The sequence below is a fragment of the Musa acuminata genome, unplaced genomic scaffold (assembly GCF_036884655.1).
Source record: "Musa acuminata AAA Group cultivar baxijiao unplaced genomic scaffold, Cavendish_Baxijiao_AAA HiC_scaffold_1077, whole genome shotgun sequence".
Lineage (NCBI taxonomy): Eukaryota > Viridiplantae > Streptophyta > Magnoliopsida > Zingiberales > Musaceae > Musa > Musa acuminata.
The window spans coordinates 597,235-615,085 of NW_027021291.1; the positions used below are offsets into that span (position 1 = coordinate 597,235).

Consider the following 17,851-nt stretch of genomic DNA (forward strand, 5'->3'; position numbering starts at 1 on the left):
CGAAGTGAGAACTCGTCCGTCCGATTCGAGATCGAGGGGGATGAAAACGAAAAAAGGAAATATATTGTCGCGTTCGCTATCGACAACCTTTCTTCTTCCTGTTGCTTAGGCCGCGAAGAGAAGGGTTTTATTTGGCTTCTTGGCCCCCTTGGGCGGTTGGGCGGTTGCTATGATGACGAAGACCGTTCCCATGGATGCTAACGAACTTTCTCCACCCGTTCCCGTAGCAGATTTTTATTGATTTACCAAAGTAATCAATTTTCTTTTCTTCGCTGAAGCCTTTTAAGTTTCTCATTTGCTTTCATTTTGTCAGGTACATGTAGATCATAGTATGTAGGGTTAGAATTGGTAAATCAATCATTTGTCCTTGGGGATCTCCTCAGCCGCTTCTACACGCGAGGGACTGAACGTGAGAGCCGCAATCTGACAAGCAACAGCACATATAGAAACAACCGTAGCGATGCAAAACTTTGTGGCATCATATTTTGCTGCGTCTAGCTGTGCCCTTAATGCAAGGATTTCCTGAAAAATTTACAAAGATAAACCAAATTTAGACATACTAAACCAAAAACTACGGACAGAATTATCAGTAATTTTTTTTCTCCTTGATCTAGGAAACTTACCCTCTCGATTTTGGTAATAAGTTCTGTGGTTTCTGCACTTTGTTTGGCTAACTTGTCACGTAACTTGTGACGTATGCGCCTAAACAATTAGAAAAAAGAAGTTAAAATTAAAGCTACTACATTCATCCGGTACAGCACATTAAAAATGAAAAGCTACTTGCAATAAGCACATACATAATCATTGATCGATGCTACTGATGGTAGTCCTATTTGTTTGCTCCAGGCATAACAAAGGTGATAAAAAATGAACAAAGTCAAATGAAACATTGGATCAACATTAGCACAGTGATCTAGCAACACTCAGACCAGAACGTCTTGATGATAAATCAGAATTCAAATCAACATGAACTCTTGTTTTTTGTTACCTACAACATGAACTCTTCATCTGAACTAGCATGGTTAACCTAGTTGTTAAATTAAAAAGGTGTATTTTCTGTAACAAATATGGACAATAATTCAGCCTGAGATATCACCACATATTCCATTATCAAATAGACATTAACATCCCTTACCGTCTCTCGAGGATTAGATCCAAGCGCTGCCCAGCAATAACCTTGTCGATTTCATATCTGTTTAAGACAGTGAGTTTAAATTAAAGAAAGAAGTATTAATCTGGATATAATTGGCTTACTAATCTGTTATATACTTCAATGCAAACCAGACCTAAGTTCACTACGCATTTTCACGATATCAACTCGAAGATTTTCTTCAGTCTCTCGTTGCAGCATTGGATAGTGTTGATCCTGCAATCATATGACATAAGTTTAAAAAAAAAAGAGTATATAGAGTAGAATCTGAACAGAGTGCCTAATGAACTGTAAATCGACAAACTTGTTACCCTCATGTAGTATTATAATAGATAAATCAGCTATCAGTTGATACATCACAAGACTGACTAACATGTTCACAATCCAATTGAGATGTACCTTTACTGAATGATATTAATTCCATGCTTTGATGTCCAAGCTTGTTGAAACTGCTAATTTCAAATATGGCATGATAAAGTTCAACATGTTCACAAGTACTTTAGGGTGTCTTCATCAAAAATTTCTGAAACGTTCCTTTGGGAAGAATATTTATGGAAATGATTGCAAATGCTTGCGATATGTCTAATCATAAAAGGTCTGTTAACTTCGAAGTGATTATCTGATCAAATAGGTGTTTAGTAAAACAACTTCTTAACAAATATCGGTAGTAGCAAAGCTACTGACATTGGTGGAAATGGCAGTGGAAAAAATACACACTAATTGTTCAATTTTTTCAAGCTAGAAAAGTATCAGTTCTGGAAGTCTGCCATAAATTTTCATGCATTATGCGTCACTTCATAAAATTGCAGCATAACAAAAACATAGCTAGAAACACTTGTGCATGCAATATTAGCTATACTAACAAAAAAGATGCTTGTTGATGCTACCACACAGACTTGTGATCAAATCTATCCAAACTAAATCAATAACTTAAACATAGATTGAAGTTTCTAGACTCATTTTAAACTATTCTCACAGTGGATGTACCGAAAACTCATGCTCAGTTTGTCAATTCACAATAGAAATAACTAATATATAGTGAGCATTCAATTACTTAAACTGATATGAAAAAGGTCTCAAGAAACATAAAAAGAGATCAAACCCTCTGTATCTCGGGCTTGGACCCAAGGGAGTGGGCGATCTCGTTCAAAACCTTCGTTATGGCCTCCGCTTGCTTCGACGGGACCCCTTCCTTCTCCAACTTCTTGACCTACACAAGCAAAAACACAAACACCTGTAGCGCAACCAAGACCCCCTCCCATCAGTCGAACACCGATAAGGTAGCGCAGTACCAGAGCGAGCGTGTCGATAAGGCAAGCCCTACTCCCGTTGCTCTCGTCCGAAGTGAAGCGCTGCAGCAGCGATAAATTGGACCGAGGGTACCCGACTTGCGCCGCCGGCAGCCGCATCAGCGACCAGCAACGAAACCCGAACGTGGCGGCGCCTCTACTGCAGGCGATAGCCGCCGCAGACATCTGGATCGCGAAGTGAGAACTCGTCCGTCCGATTCGAGATCGAGGGGGATGAAAACGAAAAAAGGAAATATATTGTCGCGTTCGCTATCGACAACCTTTCTTCTTCCTGTTGCTTAGGCCGCGAAGAGAAGGGTTTTATTTGGCTTCTTGGCCCCCTTGGGCGATTGGGCGGTTGCTATGATGACGAAGACCGTTCCCATGGATGCTAACGAACTTCTTGATTTACCAAAGTAATCAATTTTCTTTTCTTCGCTGAAGCCTTTTAAGTTTCTCATTTGCTTTCATTTTGTCAGGTACATGTAGATCATAGTATGTAGGGTTAGAATTGGACCTATTTGAATCAGATTATTTAATCCTCATCATTCCTAAGGAGTTTGGTGTCCACTAAACCTAGTGTCTTCTCTGGAATCAAGTTTGGAGATTCTATGCAATTGAGTGTGTTTTGATTATATTGTAAATGTCATTATTTGAGGAGTATGCATAAAAGAGAATAAACATGTAAATAGGAAAGCAAGCTCAAATAGGATGAGAGAAATCAGAAGCTTCCATACGTGATGAAACAAAAGAACAAAGCATATTATGTTTATTAGCACAATAACAGATGTTTCAACTCAAACACATGGAATTAATTTTCAGTCCTTAATAGTCAAAGATGGTTTGAGCACTTTTGCTTATATTGGTTACCAGTTGTTAGTGTGTAACTTTTTAAGTCGTGGCCTCAGGGCCGACGCGGCTCGGTTCTGGGGCTCGGAATGTCGAGGATCTCGGGCGCAGCTCCCTCGGGGTCTCCCGGTTGGGATCGGTCGTTCGGGGTGGTAGATCGGGTCGGCAGCTCCGCAGTAGCGCCGGGAAGAGGCCACCTCGTCTTCGTTCCTGCACACAGGTCGGGTCGGAAGCTCGGCCCGACCCCTCCGACGATCAAGTTAGAGGAAGATGTGGAGGGGGTTTTGGAGGACGAAATGCCTCCATGCAAGTGTGGTTTGTGAGTGTGTCCTCCCCCTGGCTTAGGACTCAGGGGTATTTATAGGTGGGCCTGGGTGAATACCTCACGTTGCGACTGACACGCCCATTGGGGCTGCGTGGGAGGCCGAGCTGCAGCAGAGTATGGTGCGTCTCGGTGGGCGTGTTCCGTACCCTTGACCGAGCCCAAAAGGCGCAGAGCCGGGCTCGTTGGCCGAGGGGTGGTGGCGTTGTTTGTGACGGACGGGGGCCAGTCCGGGCGTTAATGCGCCTGGGTCGGCGTCCCAGGGCTTCGTTGACCGGGGCGTGAGGCATTGGTACAGGGTGGCTGACGTCATTCACATCCTGTCGCCATTATTGCCCTCATCATATTCCCCCCCGGAAAGAAGCTATGCGTCGGCAGTCGTAGCGAGAGTCCGAGGCATGGCTTTCGTTTTAGATTTGGTCGGCTGCGGAGTCACAGACCCTGGGGGTGCGGAAGGGGGATGGCCTCCCGTGCGGCGCAAAGCCTAGGGACCGAGAAGGGGCCAAGCGTGTGTCGGGAGGCGGAAAGCCGAAGGGCCGAGGAGCGGCCAAGAACGTCTTGGGGGGCGTAAAGCCGAAGGACCGAGGCGCGGCCGAGCATGTCTTGGGTGGCGTGAAGCCGAGGGGCCGAGGCGCGACCGAGCATGTCTTGGGTGGCGTAAAGCCGATGGGCCGAGGAGCGGCCGAGCATGTCTTGGGTGGCGTAAAGCCGAGGGGCCGAGGTGCGGCCGAGCATGTCTTGGGTGGCATAAAGCCGAAGGGCCGAGGAGCGGCCGAGCATGTCTTGGGTGGCGTAAAGCCGAGGGGCCGAGGCGCGGCCGAGCATGTCTTGGGTGGCGTAAAGCCGAAGGGCCGAGGAGCGGCCGAGCATGTCTTGGGTGGCGTAAAGCCGAGGGACCGAGGCGCGGCCGAGCATGTCTTGGGTGGCGTAAAGCCGAGGGGTCGAGGAGCGGCCGAGCATGTCTTGGGTGGCGTAAAGCCGAGGGGCCGAGGAGCGGCCGAGCATGTCTTGGGTGGCGTAAAGCCGAAGGGCCGAGGAGCGGCCGAGTATGTCTTGGGTGGCGTAAAGCCGAAGGGCCGAGGAGCGGCCGAGCATGTCTTGGGTGGCGTAAAGCCGAGGGGCCGAGGAGCGGCCGAGCATGTCTTGGGTGGCGTAAAGCCGAGGGGCCGAGGAGCGGACGTGGCGGCTCTTAAAAGCTGCCGTGTTGACTGTTGCCTCATGGACGGGGGTTACTTTCTCTGCACGTTTCCGGGCGTTGAGGTCGAGGAGGTCCTTGGGTGGCACCTCGTCCTCCGGGTGGCGCCACGTCAGGCCATTCCTTTAATTCGGGGCGCCTTTGGGCGCTCTTCGATGTGACGTAACGGCCGCGCCTTTGCGCGAGTGCGCTGCCGCCCATTCTCGGGAAACGATGAGGCATTGACTCTGGGGGGGGGTGTCTTCTTTAATCGTTTGGGTGCCTGTCCTTTCCTCCACTCCCTTGCTGCTGCGCTTCCTCCTTTGAGCCCCGCCGTTGTGTCCCCGAGCTTCTTCCCGGTTTTTGTCTTCTTCTCGAGGTCAGTCGAGATGCCGTCCTCTCCTTCTTCACTTTCCTCCCCGTCTTCCTCTCCCTCTTCTTCTTCCGTGCTTGGGGCTGGAGGGGGCGGTCCTCCTTCGACCCTCGACGAGTCCCCTGACGAGGAGGTGGCGCGGTCGCTTGAGGCTTTGATGTGGCCGCACGATATTGACTCGACTATGAGTGAACCCTCGCTGGGGGGACTCCGCGAACGTTATTGCATCCCGGGAGATCATGCCCTCAGTGTACCTGAGCCAGGGCAGCGGGCGTATGACCCGATCCCGAAGGGTTTCGCTTTGTCCCTTGATGCTCTGGAGGCGGGTTTGCGTTTCCCCCTCCATCCCTTCATTGTATCTTGTTTGTCCTTCTGGCTGGTTTCTCCGTCTCAGGTAACGCCGAACTCCTGGTGTTACCTAGTGGTATTCCTGGGGGAGTGCCATTATGCCCATATCACCCCCACCCTCAGCCTCTTTCTTTCCTGTTACCACTTTTGCAAAGGCTCGGGGGGTTACTTCTTAACGGCTCGGAGTGGATTTCGCGTTGGGGGTGCCCCTTCCAATAACAAGGGATGGAAGGGGAGGTTTTTTTATGTCAGCCGTACACGGGACTGGGGCTTCGGGGTTCGGTGGTCTGCGAGGGTGATTGACAACACCCCCCCTTGTTTGGGTGAAGTGGATCGCCAAGCTCGGGAGAGGCTCAGAGAGATTCTCCCTAGGTCGCAGGCCATCCGGACCATGACCGAGCAGTGGTTGGTCGCGGCGGGCCTTAGCCCGGTGCCTCAGGGTATGTGAGTGACAGTTGTGTCGGGTCTTTGTGTGGCTGGTTTCGGACACTGATGTTTTCCATTTTCTGTAGAAATGGTGAACCTTTGGACGCTCCTGGAGAATCCGGCGTCGCAGCCTCCTTCCCCGACTCCAGAGACCGCCTTGCGGCCTCCTCCCCCCGTTTCGGCGACCGAATCACAACCTCCACAGCCGGCTTTGGCAGCCGAATCGTCACCCCCTCCTTCGGCGCTGGTGACCGAACCACAACCCGGTACGGAGGGTGCCCCCTTGGAGGTCGGGGACGGGCGCCCTTCAAAGAAGGCGAAGGTATGCGCGTCGAAGGGGCCGGGAACGAGCTCCCGTCCGGGCGAGGTCGGGCCAGATCGGCGCGTGGCGGGGAAGGGGCCCCACCCCGTCTCCGTGCATGGCTTGTGCCGGCTCCCGGCTGGGGATGGGGAGCCGTTCCTGGCGCGGCTGGTCGGCGAGATCCCGCGTGGCGAGCCTCGCGAGCCCCTGGTCACCCGCTGGGAGGGTCTTTTCCGGGGGGATAGGGTGTGGGCCGGAGGGGATCCCTCTGCGGCGTTCCTCCGAGGGGCGCTCCATCCCGACCTGGCTCGGGATTTGTACACCCTGCCCTCGGAAACGCTCCTCAACAAGTCTGCTCAGTCGCTGGTCTGGGTAAGTATATCTTTCTCTTGGGGTTTGGCTGCTCGGTGTCGACTTCCTTGACACTTTTCTCCTTCTGCAGGGTCTTCATTATGCGACGGCCCTGATGGACAGGGTGCGGGATGCCGGCCGAACCGTCGGGGGCCTCGTTAGTCGTAACGCTGAGCTCGGCCACCAGATGGCGGAGATTCAGGCAAAAAACGGGCCTGAGGTTGTGGCGGCTGCTGAGGAGCGTGCCTCGGGCTTTGAGGCAGAAGTCGTCCGTCTCCAGTCGGAGCTTAAGGCCTCCAAAGAGGCCAACGACGCCATGACGGAGGCCAACGGGGAGCTTCAAAAACTGATTCGGATAGAACGGACCGAGCTCCGTCTGGTGAAGGCCGAGGCGAGTGCCCTTAGCAAGAAGCTGGAGGGCGCAAATGCCGAGGTGAAAAAGGCCTCGGAGGCATTGGCGGAGGAGACCCTGCTTCGACCCCTGAAGGACAAGGCGCTTATCGAGGCGTACAAGAAGTCGGAAGGGTTCGAACTCGGGCTGACGCGGACGGGGCGGGTATCCTTCGAATACGGGTATCGAATCGCTACGTCGCGCTTCCGTGCTCGCCATCCTGGTCTCGTGGTGGATGAGGACCCCTTCAACTCTCACCCCGAAGACCGAGGTGTGGACATGCCTGAGGAGGTTCCCTTCGACGACCGCTTGGAGGTCCCCCGGCAGTGAGGACGGGCTGCGGACTTATGTGCGCCGAGCCTTTGTGCTTCCTCTGGGTGCCGAGTCTTGTATTTCTCCATTTTTGAAATAAAGGAAGCTTTCTACCATTCGTGTACTGTCCGGCCAAAGAGGCCCTTCGCTTGGCGGCGCGATCTCCCCATTGTTCTAAACAAAAAATCTCTTAAGGTTCCGGACGTTCCATGTTCTTGGCAAGCGGGACCCGTCCATTGTCGTGAGCCTGAATGTGCCTGGTCGGACTACCTCGATGATCCGATAAGGTCCTTCCTAGTTGGGGGCCAGCTTCCCCCCGGCCCTGGTCGGGTTGCTGACTTCGGCCCTTCGTAGGACTAAGTCGTTCATTTTAATAGGCCGAGGTCGTACCCTGCGGTTGTACACCCGGGCAACTGCTCTTTTATAAGAAAGATCCCTCAGGTGTGCGCCGGCGCGCCGCTCTTCGATCAGGTCCAAGCCGGCGCGCAGCCCCTGGTCCGATGTGGTCTCGAGGTACTCTTCTACTCGAGGGGTAGGGAATACTACCTCGGGGGGTAGGACGGCCTCGGTCCCATACGAGAGGCTGTAGGGTGATTCCCCGGTGGCTGTTTTGGGGGTGGTCCATAAGGACCACAAGATGCTGGGTAACTCCTCGACCTAGGCCGTTCGGGAAGCTGATACCCTTCTTTTGAGCCCGTCCAGGATAGATCGGTTTGTTACCTCGGCCAGCCCATTCGTTTGGGGGTAGGCTACCGAGCTGTGTTTTAACCGGATTCCATAGCTAGCGCAGAATTCTTGAATCCTTTTGCCGGCGAATTGGGTCCCGTTGTCCGTGACGATGGTCCTGGGGAGGCCGAACCGAGTCACAATGTTTTTCCATATGAACTTCTTGATCTGCTGCTCGGTGATCGCCGCCAGGGGTTCAGCTTCCGGCCATCGGGTGAAGTAGTCTATTGCGACCACAATGTACCTTCTCTGCCCTGAGGCTGGGGGGAAGGGGCCGAGGAGATCCAGCCCCCATTGCGCGAACGGCCACGCGCAGGTGATGGGGGAGAGCGGCACCGCCGACAGTTGGGGGGTCCAGGCGTGCCTTTGGCACGGGCCGCACTTCCGTACGTAGGCCTTCGCGTCCTGGACCATGGTGGGCCAGTAATAGCCTTAGCGGAGAATTTTGCAGGCCAGGGTTCGGCCGGCGATGTGCTCTCCACAAATCCCTTCGTGGACCTCGGCCAAGACAGTCGCCGCCTCTTCTGGCTCGAGGCACCGCAGAAGAGGGTGGGAGAAAGACCGCTTGTACAGCCGCCCGTTCGCTTCGGAGTACCATGCATGATTTCGGCGAATACGTCGAGCTGCGGCTTCGTCGGTGGGGAGGGTCCCGTCGCGTTTGTAGCGCAGCATGTCCCCTACCCAAGTGGCTCGGGAGTCGGCCACCGAAACACACGCGATCGGGATAGAGGGGGAGGGAAGCTCCTCGATACCGTGGGTGGTGCCCGGAGGTCGCTTCGAGGCTAGCTTGGCCAGCTCATCGGCACGGTCGTTCTGATGTCTTGGCACCCTGGATATCGTGAAGTGTGCGAAACAGGAGGCTAAGTTTTTTACCTCCGCTACGTACTTTGCCATGGTGGGTTCTCTGGCCATGCTCGGTCACTAGTTGCGAATCGGTGAGGACTTTGATGGCGTCGACCTGCATCTCGCGGGATAGTCTGAGCCCCGCCAGGAGTGCCTCGTACTCGGCTTCATTGTTGGTGGCATGGAACCCGAAGCGGAGGGAACGCTCGAACGTCTGCCCATCGGGGGCCGACAGCACCAGTCCTGCGCCTGCCCCGGTTGAAGCGGATGAGCCGTCCACCTGTAGGACCCACGTTCCGCCTAGTTCACTGGAGGGCCACCCTTCGGGATGGGCGAGCTCTGAGATGAAGTCGGCCAGTGCTTGTGCTTTGATGGCGGTCCTGGGCGTGTAGTGGATGTCGAACTCTCCGAGCTCGACCGACCACTTGAGGAGTCGCCCTGCGACATCGAATTTGGACAGTACTTGACTGAGAGGTTGGTCGGTGATTACCTTGATCGGATGAGCTTGGAAGTAGGGGCGTAACTTTCGGGCCGCCAGCACGAGCGCGAGGACGAGCTTCTCGATTGGAGGATATCGCTCCTCGGGCCCGCTCAGGACATGACTGGTGTAGTAGACAGGGAGCTGTTGGCCGGCTGTCTTGATGAGGACCGAGCTGACTACGTGCTGTGAGGCAGCTAGGTAAACGCCGAGCTCTTCTCCAGCAGTGACTGAAGTGAGGCGCAGAAGGTTGGCTAAATGTTGCTGGACCTGTCGGAAAGCTTCCCCACACTGGGGCGTCCATTGGAAATTCTTCGGGTCTCTTATTGCACGGAAGAAGGCGAGGCAGTGATCACCCGACCGGGACAAGAATCGGGATAGGGCGGCCAGCCGTCCGTTTAGTCGCTGTAGGTCTTTGATCGTCCAAGGGGCCTGCATGTCGAGGATCGCCTGGACCTTTTCCGGGTTGACGTCGATCCCTCTTTCATGTACAATGAATCCGAGGAACTTTCCTGTACTAACGCCGAAGGCGCACTTTGCGGGGTTGAGCCGAAGGCCGCAGTTTCGGAGTGTGGCGAATGTTTCTGATAGGTCCGTTAGGTGATCTCGCGAGACCCGGCTTTTTACAATCATGTCGTCCACATAGACCTCTAGGTTTCGCCCTATTTGTTGGGCGAATATCTTGTTGATGGTCCTCTGATAAGTTGCGCCCGCGTTCTTTAGCCCGAACGGCATCACTTTGTAAAAGTATGCCCCGAGGTTGGTGATGAAGGCTGTGTGTCTCTGATCCTCAGGCGCCATTCGGATCTGATTATATCCGGAGAAGGCGTCCATGAATGAGAGTCGGGCGTGCCCTGCGGTTGCATCCACGAGCTGATCAATCCTTGGAAGGGGGTAGCAGTCTTTTGGGAATGCCTGATTAAGACTGGTGTAGTCAACACACATTCGCCAGCTCCCATTATGCTTTTTTACCAGAACTACATTGGATAGCCACTGTGGGTACTTGACCTCTTCTATAAAGCCGGCCGCTAGGAGCCGTTCTACCTCTTCGCGGATGGCTTGTTGCCTGTCCGGGGCCTGGGGTCGCGGCCTTTGTTTCACCGGGCGGGCATCAGGCGATATGTTGAGGTGATGTTGGGCTGCCTTTGGGTCCACGCCTGCTGCGTCGGATGGCGACCAAGCAAAGACGTCGGCGTTCTCTTGCAAGAGGCCGACGAGTTGTTCCCGCTCGTCCAGGGGTAGGTCAGTCCCGACCTTAATGGTTCGGTCCGGGCGTCCCTTTTTCAGTGACACGTCGTAGGTTGGGGCCGACGGCTCGGGATGTGGATTTGGCCGTTTCATTTCTCTGGGATCGTCCAGGGGTGCTTCGGTTTTTGGCCTATTGTGTAGGGAGACCGCCGTCAGGTAGCATCGCCTGGATTCCCGAGGGTTTCCCCAGACCTCTCCAGTTCCCGCGTGAGTCGGGAATTTCACTGTCTGATGGTAAGTGGAGACCAGGGCCCTGCTTTTGTTGAGGGAAGGTCGGCCGAGGATGGCATTGTACGCTGTAGGAAGATCTACTATCAGAAAGGTCGACATCACCGTTTTAGTCTTGGGCGGTGTCCCCAGCGTCAGAGGTAGTGTGACAGATCCCAATGGCGAAACCGAGTTGCCGGTGAACCCGGTGAGGTCCGAGCGGACTGGTTTCAGGGCTTGCTTCGTAAGTCCCAGCTTCTGGAAGGCGTCGTGGAATAGTATATCCGCCGAGCTTCCTGTGTCAATCATAATTCTTCTTACCTGGGCATTGGCGATTCTGGCGGTTATTACTAGCGCGTCATCGTGCTCCAGTCGTTCGGCGTCTTCGGGGGGAAATGCGACCCGGGGGTCAGGGGTTCCATGGGGACCCTCGTCCCTGGCCGAGCGGGCGTAGGCCTTCCTTCCAGACATGCTATCCCCTCCGGATGCTGGGCCGCCAGTGATGACGTTGATTAGGCGCTCGGTCGGACCGTCTGGGCAAGGCGGGGGGATGTTGCCTTTCTGAACGTGGGGGTCGAGGCGCCCCTCCCGGCGGAGTTTGTAGATTTGCCGCGAGAGCTCGCGGCATTCTTCAGTGTCATGTCCGTTTTGGCGGTGGAAGCGGCAGTACTTGGACCAATCGGCCAGCTCTCGCGGGTTGTTCATCGGGTAAGGGGTTTTGAGCATTCCCTTTTCCCTGATCTGGAGAAAAATTTCCGTCCGGGATGCACCCGTTGGGAGCGGGAGGGGTCTCAGCAGGGGAGGATCGGGTTGGTGGAGCTTGCGTCTGGGAGGGAGCTATCCCTGAGCCGGTTCTGGTCTTTCCCTCTTGTGTTCCTGCCGTTTCCCCCCCGTCCAGGCTTCGACTTCCACGAACTGGTTCGCGCGCTGGAGCATCTCGGGGACCGAGGTAGGAGGTCGCTCCACGAGAGACCAGAAGAGTCGGGAGGGACGCAGGCCTATTACGAACGCCTGCATTAACAGTGAAGGGTGAGCGTCCGAGAGTTCCCGGATCCTTGTAGCAAAGCGATTTACGTAAAGGGAGAGGGGCTCATCCTCCTTCTGGGTAAGCCCGAGGAGGAACGCCATGGAGGGCTTCGGGCGAGCGCTAGCTATGAAGTGGAGCTCGAAGTCCTTGGCGAGCTGGTCGAATGAGGCGATCGTCGCAGTCTTCAAGCCTCCGTACCACGTGAGGGCCGGCCCTCTCAACGTGGTGGGGAATGCCCTGCTCATCAAGGCGTCGGAGGTCCCGTACAACGACATCTGCGCGCGGAAGGCCGCCGTGTGGTCGGCCGGGTCGGCGGAGCCGTCATAAGCGTCCAGGGGGGGGAGTCGGAAGCCTGGGGGAATGGCGTGTTCCAGTATCTTCGGCACGAACGGCGACCCCTGATGCGGGCCTTCCGTGGGCTCCCCTGGTGGCCCGGCACGGATTTCCCTTTGCACATTGTCAAGCCGCTGGTTGACGAGGCGCAACTGAGCGCGGAGGGATACTGCAGAGTTCGAGGATAGTGCCTCTGGTTCCGAATGGCCTTCCGGGCAGATCGCCGCCTGCTCTCGGGGCTGAGATAGCGGCACTCGAGGCGAAGCGGGGGGCTCTCGAGGGGGGGTGGGAGCTTGACTAGGGACCCCCTGTTGGTACAACAGTTGGGGGCCCGGGGGCCGAGATGGACGGGAGACAAGGGGGACAATAGTTTGCACCATGTCAGTGAGTAGCTGGACCTAGTGAGTGAGGCCGTGGAAGGCTTCAGCTGATACGGGCGACGGACCGCCGGTGGTTCCGTCGGGGGGCGATAGGCCCGGATCGTTGAAGATCCGCCAGTAGCGCTCTGAAGCCGTAGCGGGACGCTCTTCCCGAGATCCTTGGAGAGGGGGGAGTTCCCCCGTACCCTCGGTCGGGAATGGTTCCCCGATGGCGAGTCTGGCACGATCATCCTGATGATCGCTCGACATGCTGGGCCCTCCTTCTAGCGCCAACATGTTACGGTGTGTAACTTTTTAAGCCGTGGCCTCGGGGCCGACGCGGCTCGGTTCTGGGGCTCGAAATGTCGAGGATCTCGGGCGCAGCTCCCTCGGGGTCTCCCGATCGGGATCGGTCGTTCGGGGCGGTAGATCGGGTCGGCAGCTCCGCAGCAGCGCCGGGAAGAGGCCACCTCGTCTTCGTTCCTGCACACAGGTCGGGTCGGAAGCTCGGCCCGACCCCTCCGACGATCAAGTTAGAGGAAGATGTGGAGGGGGTTTTGGAGGACGAAATGCCTCCATGCAAGTGTGGTTTGTGAGTGTGTCCTCCCCCTGGCTTAGGACTCAGGGGTATTTATAAGTGGGCCTGGGTGAATACCTCACGTTGCGACTGACACGCCCATTGGGGCTGCGTGGGAGGCCGAGCTGCAGCAGGGTATGGTGCGTCTCGGTGGGCGTGTTCCGTACCCTTGACCGAGCCCAAAAGGCGCAGAGCCGGGCTCGTTGGCCGAGGGGTGGTGGCGTTGTTTGTGACGGACGGGGGCCAGTCCGGGCGTTAATGCGCCTGGGTCGGCGTCCCAGGGCTTCGTTGACCGGGGCGTGAGGCATTGGTACAGGGTGGCTGACGTCATTCACATCCTGTCGCCATTATTGCCCTCGTCACCAGTGATATTTGTTTTGCTTTGGGCAATTGCTTCTTCTACAGCTGGCTTTTTTACTTGCGCATTATATTATCCAGATTTGTGAAGGTAATGTATGTGAGCTAAAGTACATTTTAGCTAGTGATCCTTATCATCTGATACTTCCTGGTCACGTTTGTCTTGGTTTTCTCCAAACAAATCATGCAAAGACTTGCTTTCTACTGTCATCTGATACTACCAGGTCACTTTAGTGCATTGCGTTGGTCTTATCCACTCGGAAACAATAAATTTCCTTAACTTGTTTTGTATTTGTAAGTGGAGGTCGGGCCAATGGGGATATGGGTTCCATAATTGGAGGATGCTGATAACCTAAATCCTACTTGATATCTTACAAGTGAATCCCTAGAAACGCAGTTCCATGATGACAGGTGTTACGGTAAGTAACCTTTTAGTCGCGACTTCGGGGTTGACGCGGTTGATTCAGGGCTCCAAATGACTCGGATCAAACGTGACTCCCTTTGAAGTCCCGGGGCGACGGATGCGGGGGATCTTGCCGGGGAACTCCGTCTTGTCGAGCAGGCTTAACAGCGGTCGGGTACCTGCACACAGGTCGGGTCGGTAGCTCGGCCCGACCCCTCCGACGATCAAGTCAGTGCGGGGAAGTATCGTGTTTTTTGGCCTCCCCCTTTCCCCCATGTCCGATGGGTATTTATACAAGGGTTTTGATGTTACCTGATGGGCCATCCTGCAGGAGGGGGGCCGTACCTCTGATGGCGTCTGTCGTCGTGGACGTTGCGTGGAGAGCCGAGCTTCGGCAGGGTGAGGGGAGCGTCGGTCAGCCGAGGGGGTCTGGGTACGGTGGGTTTGGGCTCATGTCGCGTCGTTATTAACGTTCGTTCTGGGGCAGTGTGCCGCACAGGGCGTTCGACGTGGGGGGTGTATTACGTCAAATCCGGGGTGTTACGTCAGGCCAGTTTTTTACCCCTATCATATGCCCCCCCTAAAAGGAGCTATGCGTCGGTTTTTCATGCAGGGAGTCTGATGCATGGCTTCCTACTTCGGGTAGGCTGTTCATGCGGGTCCGAGGGGCATGGTGCAGACGAGCCGGTCGCGCGAACGCATCTCGAGCAGCACGAGGTCGAGGTGCGCAACTTTAGTCAGGAAGATGAGCAGAGTTGGACTCGGGGGTACTGGAGCTGAGGAGCACAGCGCAGGCAGGGTGACTGCGCAGGTGTGGTTTTGGGAGTCGTAGAGCCGAGGGCCGAGGAGCACAACGTAGGCGGGGTGACCGCGCAGGTGTGATCTTCGGGAGGCGTAAAGCCGAGGGCCGAGGGCCGAGGAGCACAACGTGGGCGGGGTGACCGCTCAGGTGTGTCTCGGGATGGCGTAAAGCTGAGGGCCGAGGAGCACAACATGGGCGGGGTGACCACTCAGGTGTGTCTCAGGATGCGTAAAGCTGAGGGCCGAGGAGCACAACGTGGGCGGGGTGACCGCTCAGGTGTGTCTCCGGATGGCGTAAAGCTGAGGGCCGAGGAGCACAACGTGGGCGGGGTGACCGCTCAGGTGTGTCTCGGGATGCGTAAAGCTGAGGGCCGAGGAGCACAACGTGGGCGGGGTGACCGCTCAGGTGTGTCTCGGGATGGCGTAAAGCCGAGGTGCTCGGTTCGGGCAGGCTGTAACCGAGGCGATGGCCCCGGTTGTAACACGGACGAGGCGATACTTGGCTTTCGATCGGTGTTTTGGTCGTTTTTGACCGTTGTGCGGGCGCAGTCAGCCGGGTTGCCTTTTGCCTGGGGAAGATCAAAGGGCCACGCCTTTCGGGCGTCGTCGGTTTTCAAGGTTGACATGATTAGGGGCTCCGTACTTCGCACCGCACTGTGATTAAGAGCCGTACCAGCCGAAGTTATGGCGATACGGCCTTTGCGTCTTCGCAGCATATCTCAGGAGGGGAAGGGTCGCCGCTTCGGCGGGAAGCAGGCTATAAATAGCGCTCCGTCGGTCTCTTTCACTTCTTGGTACCTGCATTTGCTTCAACCCCTTCTCTGGGTGACTCGACCTAGCACTCTTCAGTCGCCCTGCCTTCCCAAAAGCTCGGTAAGGATGGCTTCCCCTCCATCGTTGTCTCCTTCTTTGCCTCCTTTTTCTGGTGCTGCTGGTGAGGTGGCGTTGGCGAGCCCCCGCTCGTCGTCCGAGGAACGGGCCACCAAAGCCCTTGAATCGCTGATGTGGCCGCACGACCTCGACTCCATTGTGAGCGAGTCGTTGCTGGGGCTCCTTCGGGACCGCTATGGTATCCCGCCGGAGTTCTCGCTCCTTGCCCCTGAGCCGGGGCAGCGGGCGTATGATCCCATTCCTAGGGGCTTTGCCCTAACCATAGATGCCTTCGAAGCCGGACTACGCCTACCGTTCCACCCGGTCATAACCTCCTGTGTCGCGTGGTGGCGCATTTCCCCTTCTCAGATGGCGCCGAATTCTTGGCGCTACCTGGTGGCGTTCCTCGGGGAATGCTACTTCGCCCGAATCACCCCGAGCCGGTCTCTTTTCCTTTCCTGTTTTCGCCTGTCCAGGGGGTCGGGGGGCTATTACTTGTCCGCCCGACCTGGTTTCCGGGTCGGCGGGGCTCCCTCCAGCAACAAGGGGTGGAAGGAGCGCTTCTTCTATGTCTGCCATCCGGAGAGTTGGAGCTTTGGGCTCCGGTGGGCCGCGCGCGCAGTCGATAACAATGTCCCGGCCTTGGATGAGGGGGAGCTCCAAGCCCTTCGAAGATTGAAGGAGATCCTCCCATCTTCCAGAGCCATCCGAAAGATGACCGAGGTGTGGTTGGTCGAGGCGGGCTTGAGCCCGGTACCTCGAGGTATGCCTTGAGAAGGTGGCGGTAGGCCCTCATGTTTTATTTTCTTCTTTCGGGGTGCTCATCGAGGCCGATGTGTTTTTGCAGAGATGGTGAAACTTGCTGTAGTGCGCGGAGGACGCGTCCCGTCCGCAGCATCTCCGCGGCGTCAGGTCGGCCTAGGCGCTGGTACAAGAGAGGCGCCAGTGGAGCTCGAGGATGCCCGCCCTCGGAAGAAGGCCAAGGTCGGAGCTTCAAAGAAACCGACTCCCCCGCGGGCTCAGGAGAGCGTGGAGGCGGCGGAGTCGGGCTCACACGACAGGCGAGGGCGAGGCAGGCCCGAGCAACGAGGCGGGGAAGGCGCCGCGGGAACCCTCGATCCGGGACTTGTGCCGTCTGCCCGCGGGGCCGCCAAACGACTCCTACCAAGCGCGCTTGATGGGCGAGCTTTCCGAAGGCCAACCCTCTGACCGGTTGGTAGCCCGCTGGGGGGGGCTGACCCGCGGGACCCGGGTGTGGGCCGATGCGGAGACCGCAGCTGCATTCTTCCGAGGGGGGCTGCATCTCGACCTGGCTCGCGAAATGTATATTCTGCCGTCGGATGTCCTGCTCGGTAAATCCGTGAAGTCGCTATTGTGGGTAAGTGCTCTACTGTTGGCTTTCGATCTATGACGCAACCGAGGGTTCTGACTTTCCTCCCGCAGGGTCAGCACTACGCTATGGCGTTGGCAGATCGTGTTCGCGACTCGGGCCGGGCCTTAGGTATTTTGTGCGATCGCAACGCCGAGCTGCGTAGGCAGCTTGAGGAGGTTCGTGCAGGGGCAGCTCCTGAGGCGGTCGCGGCAGCCGAGCAGCGTTCCTTAGAGCTTGAAGCGGAGGTGACGCGTCTACGGGCTGAGGCTGGGGAGACCGAGGCCGAGGTCCTTCGCCTAAGGTCCGAGGCGAAGGCGGCTGAGGAGGAGAAAGACAACCTCCGAAGGCTCCTGGAGGGGGCGCAGTCTGAGGCTTGCCTGGCCCGAGGCGAGGCGGCCGCTCTTACCCAGCGGCTGGAGGGGGCATTGGCCGACGCGAAGGGGGCCTCGGAAGCCCTGGCGGCCGAGCGGGAGCGGCGACCGGAGAAGGAGAGGGAAATAATCGAAGCCTACAAGCAATCCCCCGGCTTCCAACTCGGGCTGGTTCGGTCAGGGCAGGTTACCTATGAGTACGGGTACCGGATAGCCCTGGGCCGATTCCGGACGTGCCATCCCGGGTTGGGGGTCGAGGCGGATCCTTTCACCTCGCACCCCGAGGACTTGGACGTAGACATGCCGGAGGAAGTTCCTTTCGACAATAGCGTCGGGGGCCCCGATGGCTTAGGGCAGTCTTGAAGTCGGCTCAACCGAGCCGTTTTTGCTTGTAACTTTTGTGGTCTTCGGGTCAGGTCGTAGTTGTAATCCTGTGCTTCGTAAAATCTTCCCAGTGTGCCTTTTGCTTCGAGAGTCTTCTTGTATTCTCATGCTCCAGAAATAAAGGTCCTTTCCTCGTATGTTTTTGAGCTTCAGAAATTGCATAGCTTCGACTTGGGAGACTTGGGAGATGCTTAACACGGATGTTGACC

The 17,851-nt window shown here is 56.3% G+C and overlaps 1 protein-coding gene across 1 annotated transcript; it reads right to left on the minus strand.

Moving 5' to 3' along the window:
• Positions 1 to 357: 357 nt before the first annotated feature.
• LOC135666190 (uncharacterized) lies at positions 358 to 3,300 on the minus strand. The gene is made up of 6 exons (XM_065177762.1): positions 2,443 to 3,300; positions 2,253 to 2,360; positions 1,287 to 1,366; positions 1,136 to 1,192; positions 624 to 702; positions 358 to 522 (listed from the first exon to the last, which is right to left on the minus strand). The coding sequence occupies exons 1-6, from the start codon at positions 2,623 to 2,625 to the stop codon at positions 358 to 360; spliced, it is 672 nt and encodes a 223-aa protein (XP_065033834.1). The 5' UTR covers positions 2,626 to 3,300.
• Positions 3,301 to 17,851: the final 14,551 nt, after the last annotated feature.